This window comes from Haliaeetus albicilla, chromosome 8 (genome assembly GCF_947461875.1).
Source record: "Haliaeetus albicilla chromosome 8, bHalAlb1.1, whole genome shotgun sequence".
Lineage (NCBI taxonomy): Eukaryota > Metazoa > Chordata > Aves > Accipitriformes > Accipitridae > Haliaeetus > Haliaeetus albicilla.
Genome location: NC_091490.1, coordinates 11,519,326 through 11,540,335, shown reverse-complemented (window position 1 = coordinate 11,540,335; position 21,010 = coordinate 11,519,326). Strand labels below are relative to the sequence as shown.

The window sequence follows — 21,010 nt, the reverse complement described above, 5'->3', positions numbered from 1 at the left end:
GGGTCGCTACTCGCGGGTTTACGGCAAACCCCGCCCGCCGACAAGGCAAGATGGCGGCGCCCGATGGGGCGGACGTAGGGCAAGATGGCGGCGCCCGTACCGAGTACCGGGGAGCGAGGAGCGGGGCAAGATGGCGGCGTACGGAGAGGCGGGGCTACGGCAAGATGGCGGCGCCGGCGGGGCGGGCCGGGGGCGGGCCGGAGCGGAGCGGGCCGTGTCAGGAGGCAACGGAGGGGCTGGGGAGCGGCGCAGCAGGATGGAGGGCGGCGAGCGGCTCCTGTGAGTAACTGGGGCCTGCACGGGGGACAGTGGTGTGGCCCTGGGAACGGCGATCTGGCACTAGGGTCCCGTACTGGGGTCACTGGTGCGGCCCTGGAGACAGTACTCTGGCGCTGGGATCCTGTACTGGGGTCACTGCTGTGGCCCTGGGGACATCACTGGTGAGGCACTGGTGTGGCCCTGGGGATATGGTGCTGGTACCAGGGTCCTGCACTGGAGTCAGTGGTGAGGCGCTGGGGGGGGCTGACCCTGCACTGGTGAGGCACTGGGAATACGGACCCTGCAATGGGATGGATCAGCAGGGCCACTGGTGTGGCAGTGAAGTCACTGGTCCCACACTGGAGTTTTTGGGGACTTTGTCCCCGTGACCCCCGCCCATCACAGCAGGACGGTGCTGGCCGTTCCCCATGGTTCCCCGGGGTCCCCGTCCCTGGGGCAGGCCAGGCTCCAGCAGCCCCTCGGCGGTGACGCTGCGGGGGGGACGTTGGGACTTGTGGTTGCCACCTTGGCGGGCGCCTGGGCCTCTGGGGGCTGCACGGCACAGATAGGGGCCGGGGACACCGGTGGCAGGACTGCCTGCCCCCACACCCCGCTGGCCCCAAGTCTCTCCAGGCGGGAGTAACTGCTGGCCCCGATAACTTAATCTCGCGGGGCCCTGGGCCGGGCATCGCCTCTCCCTGGGGAGGGCCCCACGATGCTGAGCAGGAAGAGGTCCTGGACCATGATGGGGAGCATTCGTCACGTTTGTCACTGCTGGGCGCAAGCCCCTTCCTGCGGTCACTGGCTGGGGAGTGGGGACAAGCCGCTGGCCCTGACACCCCCTGCCCCCAGCTGCGGGGATCCGGCGGGGCACCTGGAGCCCTCATGGGTGACAAACCGTATCTGCTCTTTCATCCGCAGCCCCAAGGGCTTCCCCAAGCTGAAGAATGACACGTTTCTGCGAGCGGCGCGTGGGGAGGAGACGGAGCACACCCCGGTGTGGTGCATGCGGCAGGCAGGGCGCTACCTGCCCGGTGAGCAGGCAGAGGTGTGCGGGGGGAACAGGGCAAGGGGGGCCCAGTGTGCACCCCGTAACGCGCATGCCGGTCCCTTGCAGAGTTCCGGGAGACCCGGGCGGCGCAGGATTTCTTTGCCACTTGCCGGAGCCCCAAACTCTGCTGTGAGCTGACACTGCAGGTGAGCATCCCTCAGCAGGTCTGTGTCCTGCTTCTCCCCACCCAGATGGGGACGGCGAGAAACCTTGGGTCTGGCCACTCGGGGTGGCCCCAGTAAATTGTGGAGCCCTTGGGGACCCCACTGCCCCATGTGCTTGTCCGGGTCCTGCATGGGGAGGGAGTCCCAAGCCCCTCACTGATGCTGCCTCTTCCCCTTCGCAGCCGCTCAGACGATTTCCCCTGGATGCTGCCATCATCTTCTCCGACATCTTGGTGGTGCCCCAGGTGAGATCTATGGCTGGTGGGAGGGAGCAGCAGCTGGGAACAGGGCTGGGTTCAGGGCCACCCCATTCCTGCTTCTCCCATTCTCCCCCATCCCCAGGCACTGGGCATGGAGGTTGTCATGGTCCCGGGTAAAGGACCCACTTTCACAGAGCCCCTGAAGGAGGTGGAGGATCTGCTGAAACTGCGACAGAAGGTGGATGTGACCGCAGAGCTGGGTTACGTCTTCCAGGCCATCACGCTGACACGACATAGCCTGGAGGGCAGGGTGCCCCTCATCGGCTTTTCCGGGGCACCTGTAAGTGATGTGGCTTCTCCATGTGGGCCTCCCAGCTGGGCTTCTCTGCTCTCTCTTCTGGGGTGACGCTGGCCATGACACCCCCAGAGCTGTGGGTGCTATAGGGCTGCATAGGTGGGGGACATTAAATGCAGGAGCAGCTGTGCCCCACACTCTGGGGTGCTCACAGGTCCTACCTTCAGCACTGTGACCGGCCCCTAGCGTTGTCTTCTGTCTCCATCACCGTCCTCACTCCATTCCTCTCCTTCCCACAGTGGACACTCATGTCCTACATGATTGAAGGTGGCGGCTCCACTACAATGGCCAAGGCCAAGAGCTGGCTCTACCGTCACCCCGAGGCAAGCCACAGACTGTTGCGGCTGCTGGCCGATGTCGTCACTGACTACCTGGTGGGGCAAGTGGCTGCTGGCGCGCAGGTGTGTCCTGGGGCATGGGGACAGGGCCAGGCAGGAAGGCAGGGACTGGGGACAGGGAGCAGAGAGGGTCCAGCTTCTGGGAGGAGGAGGAGGGACTGAGGTATGGCTCTCCAGCCCTGTGTCCCTGGCAGGCGCTCCAGCTGTTTGAGTCCCATGCGGGGCACCTGGGCCCGGAGCAGTTTCAGGACTTCGCGCTGCCTTACATCCGAGACATCTCCCAGGCTGTCAAGAGCAAGCTGAAGGAGGAGGCGCTGCCCCTGGTGCCCATGGTGAGTCAAGGCTGCCTGGATTGGCCCTGGCATCTGGGGGCTGCTGGAGAGGGGTGCAACCCCTGGTACCTGCCTCCCCCACTCTAGCTGGTGGAGAGGGGCCTGACGATAGCAGAGTTACTGCCCATCTCCTCCCTCCCCAGATCATCTTTGCGAAGGACGCGCACTACGCGCTGCGCGACCTGGCCCGTGCCGGTTACGAGGTGGTTGGTCTTGACTGGACCATCCGGCCCCAGGAAGCTCGGTAAGAGTCTGGCAGAATGCTCAGGTGCCTGGGCAGTACCCTGGGCTGGGTACACTGACCTCTTCCTCTGCCCTGAGCCATCCCAGGCCTGGAGATTTCTGCTCCAGAGGTGGGGATAGTTGGGCCCCCAGGCTATGTGGAGCTCACAGCAACCAGGAGCTGCAGTGAGGGGTCTTGTGTACCCTGCAGCAGGGGCTGCAGCAACGTGGCTACCCCCAGCCTCTGCACCACATGCAACAACTCACCTGCTTCCTCACTGCTGCAGTGCACAGACAGGGAAAGATGTCACCCTGCAAGGGAACCTGGATCCCTGCGCTCTCTACGCACCCAAGGTGAGCCGTGGCCATTGTCAGCAATGGGGGCTAGTTCCAGTCTGTTAAAGGCCACCTGCCTCAGTTTCCCCACCTGCAGTGCTGGCTTATGTCCTAGCAGTCCCCCAGGCTGGCTGGGGACTGGTGGGGGTGGAGTACCCTGGGCTGGATAGGGCTGACACATGGTTTCCCACCATGCCTACAGGAGAAGATTGGCGAGCTGGTGAAGAAGATGCTGGAGGGTTTCGGGACCCAACGCTACATCGCCAACCTGGGCCACGGCCTCTACCCTGACATGAACCCCGAGCATGTGGGTGCCTTCGTGGAGGCTGTGCATGCTCATTCCCGCCACATTAACAAACACAGCTGAGCCTGGGGGCTTGGGGACAGGACTTTGCTTTGGGCACAGTCACCCCAAGTAGCATGTTGTCACAGGGCTTGCTCCAGGCTGGGCTGCAGCATTAAACCAGCACCTTCTCCACAGCAGCCGTGTGGCTCTAGCTGGGGGGGGACATGGGGAACTGCATGGCCCTGGAGGAGATGGGCACTGATGGCAGCCTGGCAGTGGGGCATGTGAGGTCACGGGGACCCCCTGAGTCCCATCCTGCAGGTCAGAATGATGGAGAAACGGGGGATGCCAGCAAAGTGTGTGGGGGTATGCTTCTCCCTGCCAGGCTGCACGGTGTTGTGCCAAGGGCTTGCAAGAGAGGATGTGAGCCTGGAGCACAGTAAGCATCTGCTGGCACTACAGATGTGCTCAGGCCTGCTAGGGGAGATGGGCTGCCTAAGGCTGGCAGGGTCACAGCCTGGGAGCTGGGGGCTCACAGCCCACTACTGCCACAGGCTCAGTGTGAACCATGCCACAGTCATGCTCATGTGGGAATAGGCATCACGACATCAACCCAGGGCATCCCTGAGTGGGTGGGAAACCTAGCAGGACTCACCTGGGAACAGCTGGCCATGTGGCAGGAGCCCTCCAGACACTAGCACCCTGCCACACTGGTTGGGTTGGTGACAGAGACACCAGGGCCCTAGCACCGCCATCACCGTCCACCAGCTCCCAGAGCCTCTTTGGGACCATCCCACTGGTCCTGGAGATCTTTTCCACACACACACTTCCCCACCTCCTCTGATCCTCCGGGCCAAGTCTGCCTGGGCTCAGCAAACCCCGCAGAAAGCAGCCCAGGATTCTGGCAGCACCTGGGGACCCTGGGTTATGAGTCTGTGCCATCCCACACTGCAGCACACTCACTGTGGTCCAGGCTGGCTGTAGGATGGATCAAGACATGGGTGCTAACACTGCTCTAGCCAGCACAGACAGGGCAGTGCCACCAACCTGCTGACACTGAGCGTGGCAGGGAATTGCACTCTGAAGCAGCCAGGGTGCCTTGCCACTGCTCCGTCCCCCTCGGGGCACAGGAGCTGGGACCATAGGGGGCTGCGATGCCACCTCCTCCCTGGGGCTCTGCTCTGCTTGCGTTGCCCGCCACACCAGGCTGCCCAGCAAGCGTGGTGACCCCTCCAACTTCAGAGAAAGGCAGTAGAGATACAGGTAGTAACGTTCATCCCTTTTATTATTAAACATCAGATGAAGAGGTCGCACACACACATACACACACGCAAAAAAAAAAAAAACAAAACAACCAAAAAAAAAGGGAAGGAAAAAAAAGAGAGAAACAGACTGGTTGAAGACCACTATTTCGGTGGCAACAGACCGAGTACAATTGGTTTCCTGGCCGGAGCGCGGACACAAGTCACTTGCCAAAAAATGAAAAGTCAAACCAGACAGCAGATAACTAGCCCACGTTCTCTAACTACAAGTCACCGTCCAGCCACCGGCCCTGGCCCCCCCCAGCCCTCCCGACCCGCTGGCAAAGAAATGAACCAAAAACCGAAGAGCTGCTGGCCCAGGGCTGGAGAGTCTGCCCCTACCGCGGGGCGAAGCCGGGAAGGGCTGAGCGTTGGCCACACCACAGAGCCGGGAAGCAGAACGGTGCAGGGAGGCGGCACGGCTGCACCTGCCCCCCCTCCCTCCCCAGAAGCCGGGCAGCCCTGGTGCCCGCACACCCGCCCAGGCGCCTCGCACCCCTGCGCCTGCTGGGAGATGGCTGCGTACGAGGCGATGGGCTCGTGTCCTCCATCACCAGCATCCACGTGTGTCCGAGCGAGCGTCGCCCCAAGTCCCTTCCTTTGCTGTCCTCAAGCGCTGAGCTGCCACTCCTCCTTCCATCCGTCTGTCCGTCCCAGGGCTGCGAGTCGAGCGGACGTTTGCCTCCCCCCACACCCTTCTCGCTGCCGACGATGCCGTGGGAACCTGAGAAATGTTCGCGTGCCTCCTCCTCTTTTTGTATGTGGTTTTGTTTTGTGTGTTTTTTTTAAATAATAGTTATAATAATAATAATAATAATAATAGCAATAATAAAAATAATCGCCCCAGCCCACAATTTCAAGTATCCCCCAAATAAAAGACAGAATTATAAATAATTATAACTTTACAATTTAATAATTGACACATATACTATAGTATTTACAGTATCATAAATGCTTTTTTTTTTGTGTTACTTTTAGTAAGCAATCCCTGAGAACAGTTACTTTAACTTGTTTTTATTGAAGTATCTTCACAAATAGAGGAGTTTGCATGTCTCGGGCGGGCGGGAGAAGCTCTCTGCGAAGCCATTGCTTTTGGTGACGCATGAGGTTCTAGTGTCGCACGTTTCTTTGCTCGCTCTTTCTTCTTCTTTTTTTTTTTTTTTAAATTCCCCACATAATTTTAAAGATTTTTGCACTTTGCAACCTTCAGATCCCTCCAGCGACCGCTTCCTTCAGGAAAGAGGTATTAGATTTCCAGGTTAGCTTTTGGTATTGGCAAGGGAGGGCAGGGGGCTGAGCGAACCATCCTTTTTCCCCATGGTTGCCTTTTGGTTTGTGCCCAAGGAATCTCTGGATCCTCTCAGCGTGTGAAATGGTTAAATCCAAGAAAGAAAAAAAAATTAAAAAAAAAACAAACAAAAAAAAAAAAAGAAAGAAAGAAAACAAAAAAAAAGAAACAGAAGACCAGAACAGAGCAGCCTCTGCCGATGGGGGGAAGGTGATCTCCACTTTCCTTCCTTCTTCTCTCCCGAGTCCCCGTGCTGCGGCCAGACCCTGCCAGTGAGCATGGCGGGGGCCAGGGCTCACCCAAACCGTTCCCGCACCAGCAGCATCAGTTTTTTCTTGCCTTTGTAGATTTGTTTGAGATTGTCAATGAACTGGGCGAACTGTATGTGCCCATCCTGGGCCAGGAGGAAGGTCTCCCTGGCCTTGCTGAGGAACTCGATGAACTCCCCGTAGTGCCGTGGGCTGATGTGGGTGAGCCGGGAGTGGGTGGTGTTGATGTAGGCGCTTATCGTCGCGTCCAGCAGCTGTCGCAGGGGGGCTTTGTCGGTGGACATCAGCTTCCCCGAGTTCCTGCGGCCGGGGATGCCGGCCAGCCCTGGGGCCGTCATGGTGCAGCGGCGAAGGATGTCCGAGAGCACCGTGGCACAGTGCACGCTCTTCACCACCAGTGGGATGATGGCCGCCAGCTCGTTTTTGCCCAGAGAGTGGCTCAAGGCGCAGGCCCAGAGCACGTCGTTGATGGCCGGGTGCGTGTCCTGGTTGTAGGCCAGGTTGAGATGCGTCATGGCCAACGAGGCCAGTTTGAAGGCCCGGAGCGGGTAGCCCCGGTGCTCCATGTAGCGGGCAATGGTGAAGAGCTGGGTGTAGGTCATGCCGGTGGAAGCAGCGTCGATGACGATCTGGTAGGCGGTCTCGAAGGCAATGTGGTCCTTCTCGCAGAGGGTCAGGGCGGACAGGGCGCAGTTCTGTGGGTCCTTCATGGCGCACTGCAGGGCCAGGGTGCGGGCGCAGCTGGCCAGCTCCTCCCGCTGCGGGTAGTCCAGGCTCAGGCGCAGGATGGTGTTGTGGGACATCACCGTGGCCGCCACAATGCTGGTGGCTTCCGTGGGAGTGAACAGTGAGTACCAGCTCTGCAGGATGCTCACCAGGGCCCTCACCCCTGCAAGAAAACACCAGGGTCATGGCACAGCCCTGGAGCCTGGCTCGGATCACGGGGCTGCTCCGAATCCCCAGGTGCCTGGAGCCAGTGCAAAGCCAGCCCACAGCAGTGCTGAGCTGCTGCCTCTGCCCCACTAGGGACAGGGCAGAGGGGGACAGGCACGCTGCCATGCTGCAGGGCACAGCAAACACTGCTGGCCTGGCCCAGGTACAGGGGACATGTCCCAGTCCCAAACCCAACCACCGCTGTGACCCCAGCCTTGCCAGCCAGTGCTCTGAGGTGCATCCAGTTACCCAGATAGAAGTGGGAGACCCAGGAGAGCTCAATTGCCCAGGGCTATGAATGACCCTAAGATTTCCGTGCCCACCCCACTCCTACCGCATGCGGGCCAGACCCCCCCGGTGTGGCGAGCCACTCACCCACTTCGGTAGCACACGTCACCAGCCACCTCACCATCTCCCGCCGCCGCCAGTTGAGGGTGGACAGGGTCATGCGCATCACCTGTGAGGCAAACTCAGGGTGACCGGCTGCCCCACAGGGCTCCAACGAGACCACCCAACACAGTGGTGCTTCCTAAAAATCCCTCTGGCCCAGCTGGCTACCGGCTCCCCAGCGCTGCCTCACCTCCACCCAAACCGCAGCGGGCACAGAGACCTCCCAGGGCTGAGCTCCCCTGCTCAGGGCCACGCAGGGATGAGTTTACTCCTTCCCCAGGAGACCACCTGCTTGGTGGAAGACCATCACCAGTGCTGCTGCTGCAGCACATGGGGCAGAAGGGCCACTGGCACCCCCAGTGCCATCCCATACCTGGAGCCCCAGCTCCAGCGCCACATTGAGCAGTGTCGTGTCCGAGTTGCTGTCAGCTGGCGTGGCGATCTTGAACGCATCCTGGGCCAGCTTGAAAATCAAGGAGGAGGAGTGGATGTTCTTCTGGATGGCCTCCAGCACCGTGCGTAGGCGCAGCATGTCCCCTGGGTGCAGGCAAGAATGGTCAGATGGCTCAGCTTCCCCCCACCTTGCCCTCAAGCCCCATCTCCTGCCTGCACCGGGTGGTGAACAGCCACTTCAACATGGTCAGCCCCTCTAGACATGCACATGGAGGGATGCACAGGGAGGCTGGATCAGGCCCTGCAGTCCAACAGCAAAATGGGGTGTCCTCCCCAGGGGTTGACACATCCTACAGCACCCATCTTCACTCAATATCATCCTCTCATGGAGAGGACAAACAACCCTGAGCAATCCCAGACACGTCCTGGAACATTAGCAGACATCTCCAGGCACCTGGATGTTCTATCCTGGGCTCAAGTTTGGCAGCTGTAAAGCAGACTCTTCCCAACAAAGGAGGGGTTTGGGGAGATGCCCAGTGCTGAGTGGCTGCAGAAAGGTCAGTCTTCATTTAGGAACATTAAAAAGAAGAAGAAAAGCTGTTTGCTGCACACATACTGTCTTGCCCAGCAAGTCCCATCCCTCTGCAAGGCTAGCAAAGGCTGGGCCAGGGTCACCCAGACTCACTGCAGCTTGGTCCCCGATGTCCCAGATCAGGCACACAGCTCTCACGGCCGAGACACCCCTAAGGAAGGGGGTTCCTGGCACAAAACCCAGTGATGCTGTGGGTCTCCTGCCACAGGAGGCCAAGGATGCTAGAAGGATACGTGATGGCATTAGGAGATGGGGCAGGATATTGGAAGAGAGACCCACCAAGGCATATTAGTATCATGATCCTACATCTGATCTGGCTTGGGAAATGCCTCTGTCAGCCCCTGTGGGACACAGGGTGAGGAGAGGGACCTTTGGCGTGAGTGTAGGCCAGAGATGCCAACGTGCCACATCAGGTCCCTCTGCTTTGTTCCAGGTTCCCATTTCTACTCCCATAGTCATAAACTGAGCAGATGAACCTCATGCAAAGAAAACCAAGTAACGCACAGCAGTATGAAAAACCTAGCACTGCACCTGGGCCCAGAGAGACATCTCGGATGACTAATAGCTAAAGATATCGCCTGCCACCCACAGCAGCCGCTTGCACCGCCACCAAAATCCAAGCCTCCCTAAAATGGCTCACAGGGGCGTGGGCGAGAGAGGCTGCGAGGACGCAGGATCGCATCAGGACATGCTGCGGCAGGGAACACCCAGGGAAAGGGACAGTGGGAAAAACATATGTAATCCAACAGCCCTAAACCCCTGGCATAAAAACCTCATTCCTGTTAAGGGCTGGAAGGGAGAAGAAACTGATAAGCTACCTAACAAGAAGAAACTAAGGTACCAGCTCTCCATCAGGGCACTGCTAGGCAGGGGCAGGACACCATTAGCCCCGGAAAAGTAGCCAAGAGGAGGGCTGGAAGGAGAGCAGAGGCTGCCGAGGCAGCAAGGCTAGAGCTTTCTGATGGCTCCTTTACGTTGCACCTCACCAGGGAAGTGGCGCCTTCCCCATCAGGCTGGCAGCACTGGGGACTGGAGGCTGTTGCAGACCATGCGGGACAGCAGCGGGCAGCACTAACGGCTCAGCTCACCAGCCATCACAGGGCACAAGGCACTCACTGTCCCAGTGGGGTTGGTTTCTGGACAGAGTGATGTTTAATGAAAGGGCCGTGCTTGCCTTCATCATTGTGCCTCGGTAGGAACTGAGGAGGCCTGAGAGACCAGCAAGGAGGTGTTTTATGAGCCCCCCATGGCTGGGACCCTGTCCCAGCCATCCCCGTCTCCAGCCCTGCTGAAAGCCACATGTGGTTTGGTGCACAGGGAGGTCTTCTCCTCTACAGCCTGTGCAAGATCATTACCACAGGGCAGGCAGAGACAAAGCAGAGGTAAAAGGATAAGCAGCTTCAAACTAAACCATGGCATGAACCCATGACACGTCTGGCAGGGCTAGCTGTCCTGGCGGCTGATCATGCTGCAGGGCAGGTATGGTCCAGCATCACCCAGGGGCCCTAGCCAGGATCCACAGGACTGTGGTTGGCATCCCTGCAGGGTTGCCTGCACCTCCTGCTGGACCACGAGCCTTGAGGCGCTTTGGGACAAGAGCCCCGAAGATCCCGGACTCTGGTGGGCTGCTCCGAGGCCAGCTCACCGTGCCCTGTCCATGGCAGGCTGCCAGTAGGGCACCTAGCTGGTCTCTGCTAGTGCTCGAGGGAGCAGAAGCAGGAGCCCCCTCTTTTCTCCAGGACAATCCCTTCAATGGTCTTGTGCAGCATTGTCCCATCACCCTTGGTCCCCCCCACCAACCTTTGGCTGCCGTGAGCATGGTGGAGGCCAGCTCGCACTGCTGCGACTCCAGGTGCCCCAGGGTGAACCAGCGTGGGTATCTGCTGGGGACCACCGAGACGAGGTGGTGGGGGTGAGTCACATCACCGGACGGTGCTGTGGTCTCCAGGACGGGCAACCTGAAGGGCAAATGGGAGGAGGAAACATCAGACCCCAGCCCAGCCCCGGCTTCACCCCCTCTCCCCGAGACGCTGGCGAAGCGAGGCAGGGGCTGCCTGCAGGCAGCTGCCCACAGCACCACCTTTGAAAGCCTCCTGCTGCCATGCACGTGTGGGGGCTCCCGAGGCTGCGTGCTCAACACATGGGCACGGGGATCAATCTCAGACCTACTTGAAAGGAGGAGAATGATCCGTGAAGTGATTTATAAACTTGTAAGGAAAAGCACAAGCCTCAGAAAGAAAAAAAAAAAAAAAAAAAAAAAAAAAAAAAAAAAAAAAGAGACAAAATTCCCCCTCCCTCCCTGCTCCTTTCATGTCAGAGCACCCGGCAGAACTCCTGGTTTTATCATCTGGTTCTTCTTAAAATGCCTGGTTATGATCAGAAGCAGCACCGTATTTCCCCAGGGCCCCCCGCAGCCAATTTGGGGTACCTGCTTTTGTGGGGATACCTAAAAGCCTGGAAAACTTGGCGGAGAAGGAAGCCTAAGGAAGGGGAGCAGGAGCCTCACGTTGCCAGTCATGCTGACAAAACCATGTTGGCTCTTAAACCCCTGAGTCAGTGATACCAGCACCAACTTGACAGCCAGCTGAGGTGTGCAGGCGGGAAATTGTGCCCCTGGAGATGGAGACCATCCAACTGTCTCTGCTTTCCTCACTTGCAGGCTTGGGGTACCCACAGGGAAGCAGAAGCCCAACCTTCCCAGCCTAGGTCAGAGACACCCCGACACAGGGGCTCCCACCTGGGAGCAGGGGATGGGCAGTAACAGATGGTGAGGGAGCAACATGCACCCCCAGGGCACTCAGTCCCATTCCTGCTCGGAATGCACTGCAGAGGCCCTTGGCTGCTCTTTTAGGTCTGGCTGTCCTTCTGAGCAGCTCTTCACAGGACAGGGCGATTTCAAAATTTCCCTCGGCACTGGAGAAAGATGGCCCATTTCATCAAGGGAATGCTGCAAGGAAGATGGTGTCAGACGGAGAGGGCAATGGGATGCTCTGGGGTTGACAGCTCTTCAAGCATTGACTCAGTTGGGAAATTCCAGCCTTTTCAAGACCCATCCAGCCCCTGCCAAAAAAACTGCAGTATATGGGCTGATGTCTGAGGTGTGTTACGCACCAAGGAGGGAGATGGGTCAGCTCTTGGCATCAGCCCTGCCCCCAGTCCAGAGCTGGGCTTTAATGGAGAACAGAGTGTGACTGTGCTCTGCACCCAACTCTGCGACATCCTGGAGCCTGTGGCAAATCATCTGCCCATCTGTGCCAGGATAACAGCCCTTCCTGCAGGCAGAGAGGGCTGCAGGGTGCCCAAGGCCTGGCAGACAGAAGGCAGATGACAGCACCATGCCTGCCTGGGACCTGCTCCGGCAGAGAACGCCTGTCACCAGGACAGGCAGGTGGCGGTCCAGCCTGGGGCGAGGGGCTGGGCGGAGGGCTAGACCAGCAGACATTGTCAAACCCATGCAAATCCCTACAGATGGGGCCTGTAAACCAGGAATCACCCAAAAGGAGTGCAAGAGTCTCTTTGCACTGCTGCTGTGCCTGGGTGGCCCTACACGCTGCACAAGATCCCAGGGATGGCAAGCTCCAAGCCTGCCTCCGCTCTCACCCCTGCTCTAGGGTTGCAAAGCGTCCTGGCTTCCTGGTGGAGCACAGGGGAGAGGCAAAACAGGGGGAAGAGACAGAATAAAACATGCACCAACCTCATGGCCCGCAAAGCCAGCTTGTATGCCAGGTCTGCATCGTGGGGCAGCAGGGCAGAGAACAGGTATTTGGCAAAGGTGTGCATGGGGACGCTCTCACGGTGGATGACTTCTCCCAAGCCGCTGAAGGGACCACCTAGGCAGAAGCAGAGCCTGTCAGCCATAATTACTACAGCAGGATCTGTGGCCGGGGTTTGCACCACCCCAAAGCTTTGAGGATCTGCTCAGCAGCTCCCTGGTGCGTTACTCAAGTTGGATGTAGGGCAAAGGGCTGCTCTTTCCTTTTCTAAAAACCCGTTCAGGTCAAAAACTCTCAGAAACTGAGCACCCTTCTCCATAATGCCTCTGAGGCAGTCTCACTCCAAGGATGTCAACAAACCCTTGCTTTGGCAGATGATGGGACAGAGCAGTCATCCTACAGACTCAGCACAACACCCACAGAGGAAGAAGCAAGGATGGGGTCAGCCAGGCGTATACTTGGAAAGGGCACCCCAGAGACATTACCAACACTCAGCAAAGACACAGAAGCCAGCTAGATGGACCAAGCCCCCACCTTCCAGCAGCAAGATGCACTGCTTTCGCAGGGTCTGCACCAGCACCGGGTCCAGCTCCAGGTCCTGCAGCCGGGCGATGATCTGCTCCTCATTGCGGCACACCTTGTCCTGGGCATAGAGACCTTCAGGCATCACTCTCTGCTGACCCATCCCCATCAGGGCCACCTCTAAGGCTAGGGACAGGTAGGACTCGCCGCTGTCTTGGCTGCCGGTCGCGATGGGCACATGTTGATACACTGGGGGTTTGGAGTCCCCAGCATCTGGAAGGAGGGAGAGAGATGCAGTGAGGTTAAAAGAGCCTTTCAAGGTGGCAGAACCACAGCAGAAAGAAAAAACTCTCAACTTCAGAAGCAAGACCCACACTTCCCTTGCTGTCTGCCTCCAGTCACCCAGAGATGATAGATAAAAGCTTCCTATGGGAGATGTGGGCTTCACCCTCCTTTCCTGCTCTCACTAGGAGAAGCAGGAGACCTGAGACCTGTGCAAGAGTGTGCACAGCTGACACCAGAGCCTTCCCGTGGAACAGCATGCCTTGGCCCAGCTCTGCTAAGCCGCTCTCCTGCTCTGCTCTGGCTGCAAACCCTGAAGGCTGGGAAAACTCAGGGCACTAACTCTCCCTCTCTGCACTGCAGCTCTGCCCTGGCTGCTCCTGCAAAGGCAGAGAGGAGGGAGATTTGGAGCCCAGGAGTCCCCAGTCCCAGACCTGCACCCAGGGTCTGCCTGCCAGGCTTGGTTCAGCCGCAGCCCCTGGGAAGGGAGCCAGGAGGAGCGCTCGATACCTGAAATTTCAAGGCAATTTTCCTCTTCTAATCTACAAGCTTCAGTCAGGGTGAGAAAGAGGCAGCCGATGGGGTTCAGAGGGTGGCCTACCCAGCCCTCCAAGTTGGTGATGGTTGTTGCTCCTCGCTGCAGCAGCTCTGCAAAAAAGGGAACAGAAAGACATTACAAATGAGGAATTCAAAGACACATTCTGCATCCAGAGAGGTCTCAGAGACCAAAGGCCTTTTCTTATCCCACAGGGCTGGGACATGGGGACCTCCAGGGCCAGCTTGGGCATGGTAGCTCGCGAGGGCAAGGAACAGCTCAGAGCAGCCACCCTGCAGGCTGCCACAGACATCAGAGGGAGCAGGCACCCAACAAAAAAAGGTGTCCCCAAGGCCACATAAGATGCAGTGGTTTGTTCTCTGTTGCAGGAGGACACAAGAGGCTGCAGAGTCCCAAGATGGAGTCTATAAAGAAGACCTGCAGCTTATGGACTCATTTGCAATGGTAGCCTGAATGTTTTGGAAACACAAGCAGAAATCTCTCTGGAGATGACAAAGACTCCCAGTGAGTCTTAAAAGCTCCATCTTTTGACAATCTCAAGCTGGCTGAGCTAGCAAGGCCCAGGAGGCAGCAACCACCAGCAGCACCGCAGCAACTGACCCCAGCTTTCTGCCAACTGCAATTGCAAAAGGAGAAACACTGGTTTTGTGTCCTAGTACAATTTACTCAGTGAATGCAATGTGGAGGTAGCACGGACAGCCAGTTACTGCAGCTCTGCAGACAAGCAGCTCCTCTTTAATGCAGGCATCACCCACCATCGCCTGTGCAATCGTTGCAGGCAACCAGACACGGCAACAGTGGGAACAAGAACACCCCTACTCCAGTAGTCCCAAGACAGCATGTGGGCACCTCTCTGTCCTTAGCAGGTGGGTACCAACGCAGTTTGGCTCAAGCAATCAGATGCATCAGTTTCTCTGATACAGCGCTGCCCACTGTCAACCTCTGCTGCTCTGGATGGGGCAGCACTACTCTCTGAGATGGAGAAGACTTTCTCAACCAGCTGGGACACCCCAGCTAGACCTCACAGACGCTTCTCCCATAGCTTTACTCATACCTTTCTTCTGATGCTTATATATTTCCAGCTGCCTTTGCTGCTGCAATCGCAGGGTGTTGATTATGGCAACAGTTAGTCGGAGAGCTTCTCTGGGATAGCCGTGGGAGCGCAGGGCATCCACTCGAGCGCAGGCTGTCGGGACATGTTCTGCAAGGCAAGGAGAAGCACGGGGGCATGGCTGAGCCAGAGGAGCACAGAAATTCACGGGATGGTACTGATGGGGGTAGAGAACCTGACAGCTTCAGGGCATTTTCCCTTCCCCACACCCCAGCTAAACTCCTGCTTGCTCGGTCTTGAATTCATCCCTTTCTCCCTGCTCCTAGCAATACTAATGGGATTCCTACCATGTTCAACCCACAGCAGCCACATCAATATCCAAATCCCCACCTCCACAAACCTTATCTAATGGAAGCATTTCCAACACGCCATTGCTGCAATACGATGGCTCCAAACACAGGCTGTTACAACCCTGCCGCTCGTTTCTCTAAAATCTGCATGGCTTATGGTGATTTCTCTCATTGCTGTGCATCCAAACAGTTCTTGGCGTCTCATCCAACACCTCTCCCTGCTCTCATGGCACAGGTGATGATACATGGGGTGAGGCTGTGCATCCAGCACTGCGCTGGGGCCCTGGCAGATTTGGGGTGATGTTCTGAACCACTGCCTTAATACCTCCGTGGAGTGAGCTCTGCAGACAGCCTATCTCTTCTGCAGCTCTCCTACCTTGTGTTTTATTATTAGGAACAGTTGCATGAAACTCCCCCCCAAGACTTGCAGTTGCTTAGGAATTCATCTGCTCCTGCTGCTCATTGCTCACCTGAAATCACAAGCAACTGTGGAGAGGATTATGACTGAGCGAGAAATTAGCAGGAGCAGATGACATGACATGCTGCATAACAAGCAGCGAAAATCCCATTTTCTTGCAAAATGTCCCACCAACGTGGGGGGGGGTGTGTGTGGAAAGGCAAACACAGAAAATCTAAAATTATGGTAAAGGGATAATATCTATTCTTGGAAGAGCTCAGAAAGCTTTGGAAATGCAGACAACCGCCTCCACAAATGGGGTTTCTACGTCCCAAAGGTCACCCTGCAAGGAATATATGAGGAAGTTCAGAACAAACACATCTGTAAAAAAGCTTCTTGTTGCTCCCTCTATTCGTTTGCTAAATGGATGAAGTATTCCGCTTCTCCCTGAATTCATCACTGGAAGTTGCTGACAAATTGCACTCCTCTCCCAGCAATGAGTCCCTAAAGGGGTGCCAAGAAAGTGAAAGCGCAAAATCCAAAAATCACAACAAATACATCAGAAAAATAACATGCACCAACCAGCTGGGCCAAAGGGCTCCAGAACCCAGATTATGCTAGGGACAGGGGAGCTGTGGCCACCATGTCCCTGCCAGATGGAGTCCATGGAAGCATTAACCCAGCACCGCTGCCTATGGCTGTACAGGTAGGAAATCTGCTGCCTGCAGCTTCCCAGAGCAGAAATGTCCTCTCCTGCTCCAGCTAAGCTAGCAGAGGTGTACCAGCAGCCTTCACATGGACCCTTTTTAACTTGTCCCCTAGCCTTAATAGCAACTTGTGCCTGCTGCTCCAGAAACCACATCTCTGGGTGATTTTAAATATTCTCTTCCCATTTGGCTGGGTGATGGCAGACCCTGGCTCCTGGAACGGATAACAGTGCAGTGGTGGGTTTTGACCTGTTCCATGTCCATACATTCACCTCTTGGGCTGGAGGGATGAGGCATCCACCCACCTGGAGATGTGGGAGGCTTGCGTCTCCCATTTTGGGGTCAGTCTGAGGGCTGACAGCCACACCAGGTACCCCCCAAGCCCTTCATCTCACTCTTTCTCATCCCAGACACATAGTTGTCAAGGGTCTGCAGATCTGCCCAGGGTCATGATTTTGCAGCAGAGAAGGTGTATGGGTTGAGGTACGTGGACTAAAGGTCTACAACACCGGAGGGTACTGGGCTTGACTGGTCCAGTATGCCTTAAGCTCATACAAGGCTTAATTGTACTGTCTGCTAATTGCCTTTCAGGGAAGCCTAAAGAGAGGGTAAGAGCAGGAAAGAAAAAATCCAGAGGATACAGCTGTGCTTCCCAGACAACTTTCAAGGGACTTTTAAGTGTCCAGTCCCGCTGTACTGGGAACAGTGAGAGCCTGCACTGGGGACAGCCAAACACTGGCAGGACGAAAGAGGACACAAAAAGCCTGATTCAAGCCGTCCAAGGGGAACCCAGACTGTAAGGTTGGGAGCCTTGCTATAAGAACTGTGGCTAGGGTGTGGGAGGGCATTAAGTTCTTCTGCTTGCCCTAATCCTCAGGCTAAGGGCCAGGGAGGCACTTTCAGTCTAGGATGCAGAAGTTTGCAGGGACCCAGGGCAGCAAAGCTTCTTTGATGCTTTGGGTGGCTCTTCTCCACTAGCAACCCTACTCACCCAGGCCATGCAAGGGGCTGCTGGTTTGGATGCTCACCTAGCCACAGTGGCTGCCCCTGGGAGTTGAAGAGGAGGCTCTCGCCCTCCCGCTGGTAGGAGTGAGACACGTAGAAGTCACTGCTAATGATACGCTGCAGGTGGCTGTCCTGCCAGTGGAGATCACAGCCCTCGATCGCCCGGGTGAACACAGTTCGTCTGGGCCTGGCCAGTGAGTCTGCAAAGAGAAAAATCGTCAGTGCCTTGGTGGGGCAGGGGCAGCCCATTCCTGCCCCCAGACATGACCTCCCCAGGCAGAGCAATGTCTTTACAATGACAGCAAAGCCCCACCTGGTCCCACCCCAGTCATTTCCGAGCTGAGCACAGGGGCTCTGGCTCCTGTGCTGCAGCAGATTGCTTTTAGATACCTTTGCTGCCCATCCCATCTCCGATGGAGACTGCTGTCTCCTTAGACAGCATTGCTAAGTAACTAGCTAGAACAGCTGCCCTGACCAGAGAGATGAGAAAAGAGGCAGCCCTACTATTAGCTTTCTGATGATAATCCACCGTCACATACAAGGCTGATGCCTTGAAATGTGGCAGTGCATTCCCACCTCTGTGTTGCCCAGCGTGCAGGCAGCTGCCAGGGGTCAGGGCTGGGCTTCCTCAGCATTAGTACTGCAAGCACTACGAGCTCTCCTCTTCCGCTCCAACGCAAAGCCCCAGCTTCACTGAGCCACAGCTGCTTAGATCAGCAGCACCTGAAGCTGCAAAGGGAACCGCATGAGCATGTCTCATCCACCTCTGGGCGATGGCGGGAACCATCGCCTTCCAGCAACCTCTGTGGGCTGTGGGAGAGGGCTGGAAGGGAGGAGATGGCATCATCTGCAACCCCACTGCTGCTCTGCAGCAGCTGTTTGTGCTCCTCTTCAGACCTACTCTGTAACTTCACTGACATTTCTGAAGCTATAGAATGCTGGACAAGCATTTCACTCCATCCAGACAGATCAGACAAGTGGTTTTTCGGGAGGAAAAAGCTTGTCTGGAGCAATTCTGCTATCACACCAGATCATGAGGGCCAAACGCAGCTGGCAGGCTGCAAAACGGGAAGCCCCAAAGGGGATGCAACACTGAATGTTAGGTCCTGCAACCCGCAAGACTGGCCAAGTTAAATGCATTCAAGGGGGGAAAACAAAAGGCACTGCTCAAAGCTGATCCAGGGAGGCTAGATAAACATGCTCCGGAAACGATGGCAACAAGCAATTAGCCTGAATGCTGTAGGCACCCTGAGGTGGAGAGAAATTAAACAGGTGTTCATACGTACAGAACCAAGCCTGCTCACTTTACTAGGAAGGATTTCAGGAATCAGCTGTTCTCCCTTCAGTAATAAAAGAGGCTGGCAACAATCTGCAGCAGTATTTGCACATGCACAAACATTAACCCCAGGACACGTCCAAGATCCGTGCTGCTTTCAGTCCCCTGCTTACAGAGGCAGGAGCGCGGGGACAAGGGGACATCCCCGGCATGCGCTTCGGAAACTCCCTGCATGTCTAAAAAAAGTGACCTGCTCAGCCCCGGCAACCTGCCCTGAATGCCAGAGCGAATCCTCAGCGGAGCTGGGAACACCAGAGCGGACTGCCGGGGCTGGTGCAGGACATGGAGCAAGGCCAGGTTTAAATTCAGCTGCTCCCCGAGGATGCGCCCGGGGAGGTGCGGCGAGTGGCCGAGGCCTGCAGTCCTGCCATGGCTGGGGTGGGTTGGCAGGACAGCCACGCTCCTGAACCGCTGCTGAGGGACTAATCCCACCCAGAGGAGTGAAGTTTCCTTCATGGCATGGCTGCCGTCCCCCTCTCCTCTTCCCACTTCGGCCACATGTAATACACCAAAGAGCAATTCCAGCATAGCAGATAGAGGCATGGTAAGAGCAGGAACTTTCAACTACCATCTACTTGAATGAATCGTTCTACAAGCGGCTGGCAGTAGTCTCAGAATCGTGTGCCCTTGTCCTTGTGGGGGACTTTAACTTTCCAGACATCTGCTAGAAATACAACACAGCAGTGTGTAAACAATCGAGGAGGTTCCTGGAGTGTGTGGAAGATCATTTCCTGACACAGCTGGTGGGTGAGCCAACCAGGGGAGGAGCCTTGCTAGATCTGTTGTTTACGAACAGGGAAGGACTGGTGGGAGGTGTGATGGTCGGAGGCCGTCTTGGGCTTAGCGACCATGAAATGATAGAATTTTAAATTCTTGGTGATTCAAGGAAGGTGGTCAGCAAAACCACCACTATGGACTTCCAGAGAGCAAACTTTGGCCTCTTCAAGGCACTGGTTGAGAGAGTCCCTTGGTAGACGGTCCTGAAGGGCAAAGGGGTGCAGGAGGGATGGACATTCTTTAAGAAGGACATCTTAATGGCTCAGGACCAGGCTATTCCCACGTGCTGCAAGTCAAGCCACTGAGGAAAACGACCGGCCTGGCTGAACAGGGAGCTTTTGCTAGGAGTCAAGAAAAAAAGGAGAGTTTATCATCTCTGGAGGAAAGGGCGGGCAACTTGGGAGAAGTACAGGGATCTTGTTAGATCATACAGAGAGAAAATTAGAAAGGCAAAAGCTCAGCTAGAACTAAATCTGGCCACTATTGTAAGGGACAACAAAAAAATGTTTTTACAAATATGTTAACAGTAAAAAGAATCCCAAGGAGAATATCTATCCTTTAATGGATACGGAAAGGAACATAGCAACCAGAGATGAGGAAAAGGCCGAGGTACTTAATGCCTTCTTTGCCTCAGTCTTTAATAGGGAGACCAGTTATCCTCAGGGTACTCCACCCCTTGAGCTGGAAGGTAAGGATGAAGAACAGAACATACCTCCCTATCCACGAGAAAACAGTTAGTGACCTACTACGCCATCTGGACACTCACAAATCTATGGGACCTGATGGGATCCATCCAAGAGTACTTAGGGAACTGGCAGAGGCCCTTGCCAAGCCACTCTCTATCATCTGTCAGTGATCCTGGTCAACGGGGGAGGTCCCAGAGGACTGGAGGCTTGCCAATGTGACTCCCATTTACAAGAAGGGTCGGAGGGAGGATCCGGGGAACTACAGGCCTGTCAGCCTGACCTCGGTACCGGGGAAGATTATGGAACAGTTCATCTTGAGAGCACTCATGTGGCAAGTCCAGGACAAATAGGGGATGAGGCCCAGCCAGCATGGGTTTACAAAAGGCAGGTCCTGCTTGACCAACCTGATCTCCTTCTATGACCAGGTGACCCGCCTAGTGGATGAGGGAAAGGCTGTGGGTGTTGTCTATGTTGACTTCAGCAAGACCTTTGACACTGTCTCTCATGGCATACTCCTTGAGAAGCTGGTGTCTCATGGCTTGGACAAGTGTACTCTTCGCTGGGTGAAAAACTGGCTGGCTGGATGAGCCCAGAGGGTTGTGGTGAATGGGGTGAAATCCACTTGGTGGTGGGTCACAAGTGGTGTTCCCCAGGGCTCGGTGTTGGGCCCTGTTCTGTTTAATGTCTTTATCAATGATTTGGATGAGGCGATTGAGTGCACCCTCAGCAATTTGCAGATGACACCAAGTTGGGAGGCAGGGTCGATCTGCTCGAGGGCAAGAAGGCTCTACAGAGGGATCTGGACAGGCTGGATCGATGGGCTGAGACCAATTGTATGAGGTTCAACAAGGCCAAGTGCCGGGTCCTGCACTTGGGTCACAGCAACCCCATGCAGTGCTACAGGCTTGGGGAAGAGTGGC

At 56.3% G+C, this 21,010-nt stretch overlaps 2 protein-coding genes across 2 annotated transcripts in view; one reads left to right on the top strand and one right to left on the bottom strand.

Moving 5' to 3' along the window:
- Positions 1 to 84: 84 nt before the first annotated feature.
- Positions 85 to 3,736, top strand: UROD (uroporphyrinogen decarboxylase). Its single transcript, XM_069788877.1, is given in 11 exon segments — positions 85 to 216; positions 218 to 279; positions 1,180 to 1,292; positions 1,376 to 1,455; positions 1,656 to 1,718; positions 1,816 to 2,013; positions 2,268 to 2,429; positions 2,561 to 2,698; positions 2,842 to 2,942; positions 3,208 to 3,274; positions 3,459 to 3,736. Coding segments are annotated over 11 exon segments (1,281 nt in total). The 3' UTR covers positions 3,624 to 3,736.
- A 1,073-nt stretch (positions 3,737 to 4,809) lies between these two features.
- ZSWIM5 (zinc finger SWIM-type containing 5) overlaps positions 4,810 to 21,010 on the bottom strand; it is a 103,800-nt gene continuing 87,599 nt past the window's right edge. Inside the window, exons 6-14 of the mRNA XM_069788875.1 lie at positions 17,315 to 17,491; positions 14,836 to 14,982; positions 13,736 to 13,873; positions 12,956 to 13,216; positions 12,403 to 12,538; positions 10,509 to 10,666; positions 8,097 to 8,260; positions 7,709 to 7,790; positions 4,810 to 7,289 (exon numbers count right to left, since the gene is read on the bottom strand). Of these exons, the coding sequence (XP_069644976.1) occupies positions 6,427 to 7,289; positions 7,709 to 7,790; positions 8,097 to 8,260; positions 10,509 to 10,666; positions 12,403 to 12,538; positions 12,956 to 13,216; positions 13,736 to 13,873; positions 14,836 to 14,982; positions 17,315 to 17,491 (2,126 nt within the window). The 3' untranslated portion in view covers positions 4,810 to 6,426. The remainder of the gene's footprint in view (positions 7,290 to 7,708; positions 7,791 to 8,096; positions 8,261 to 10,508; positions 10,667 to 12,402; positions 12,539 to 12,955; positions 13,217 to 13,735; positions 13,874 to 14,835; positions 14,983 to 17,314; positions 17,492 to 21,010) is intronic.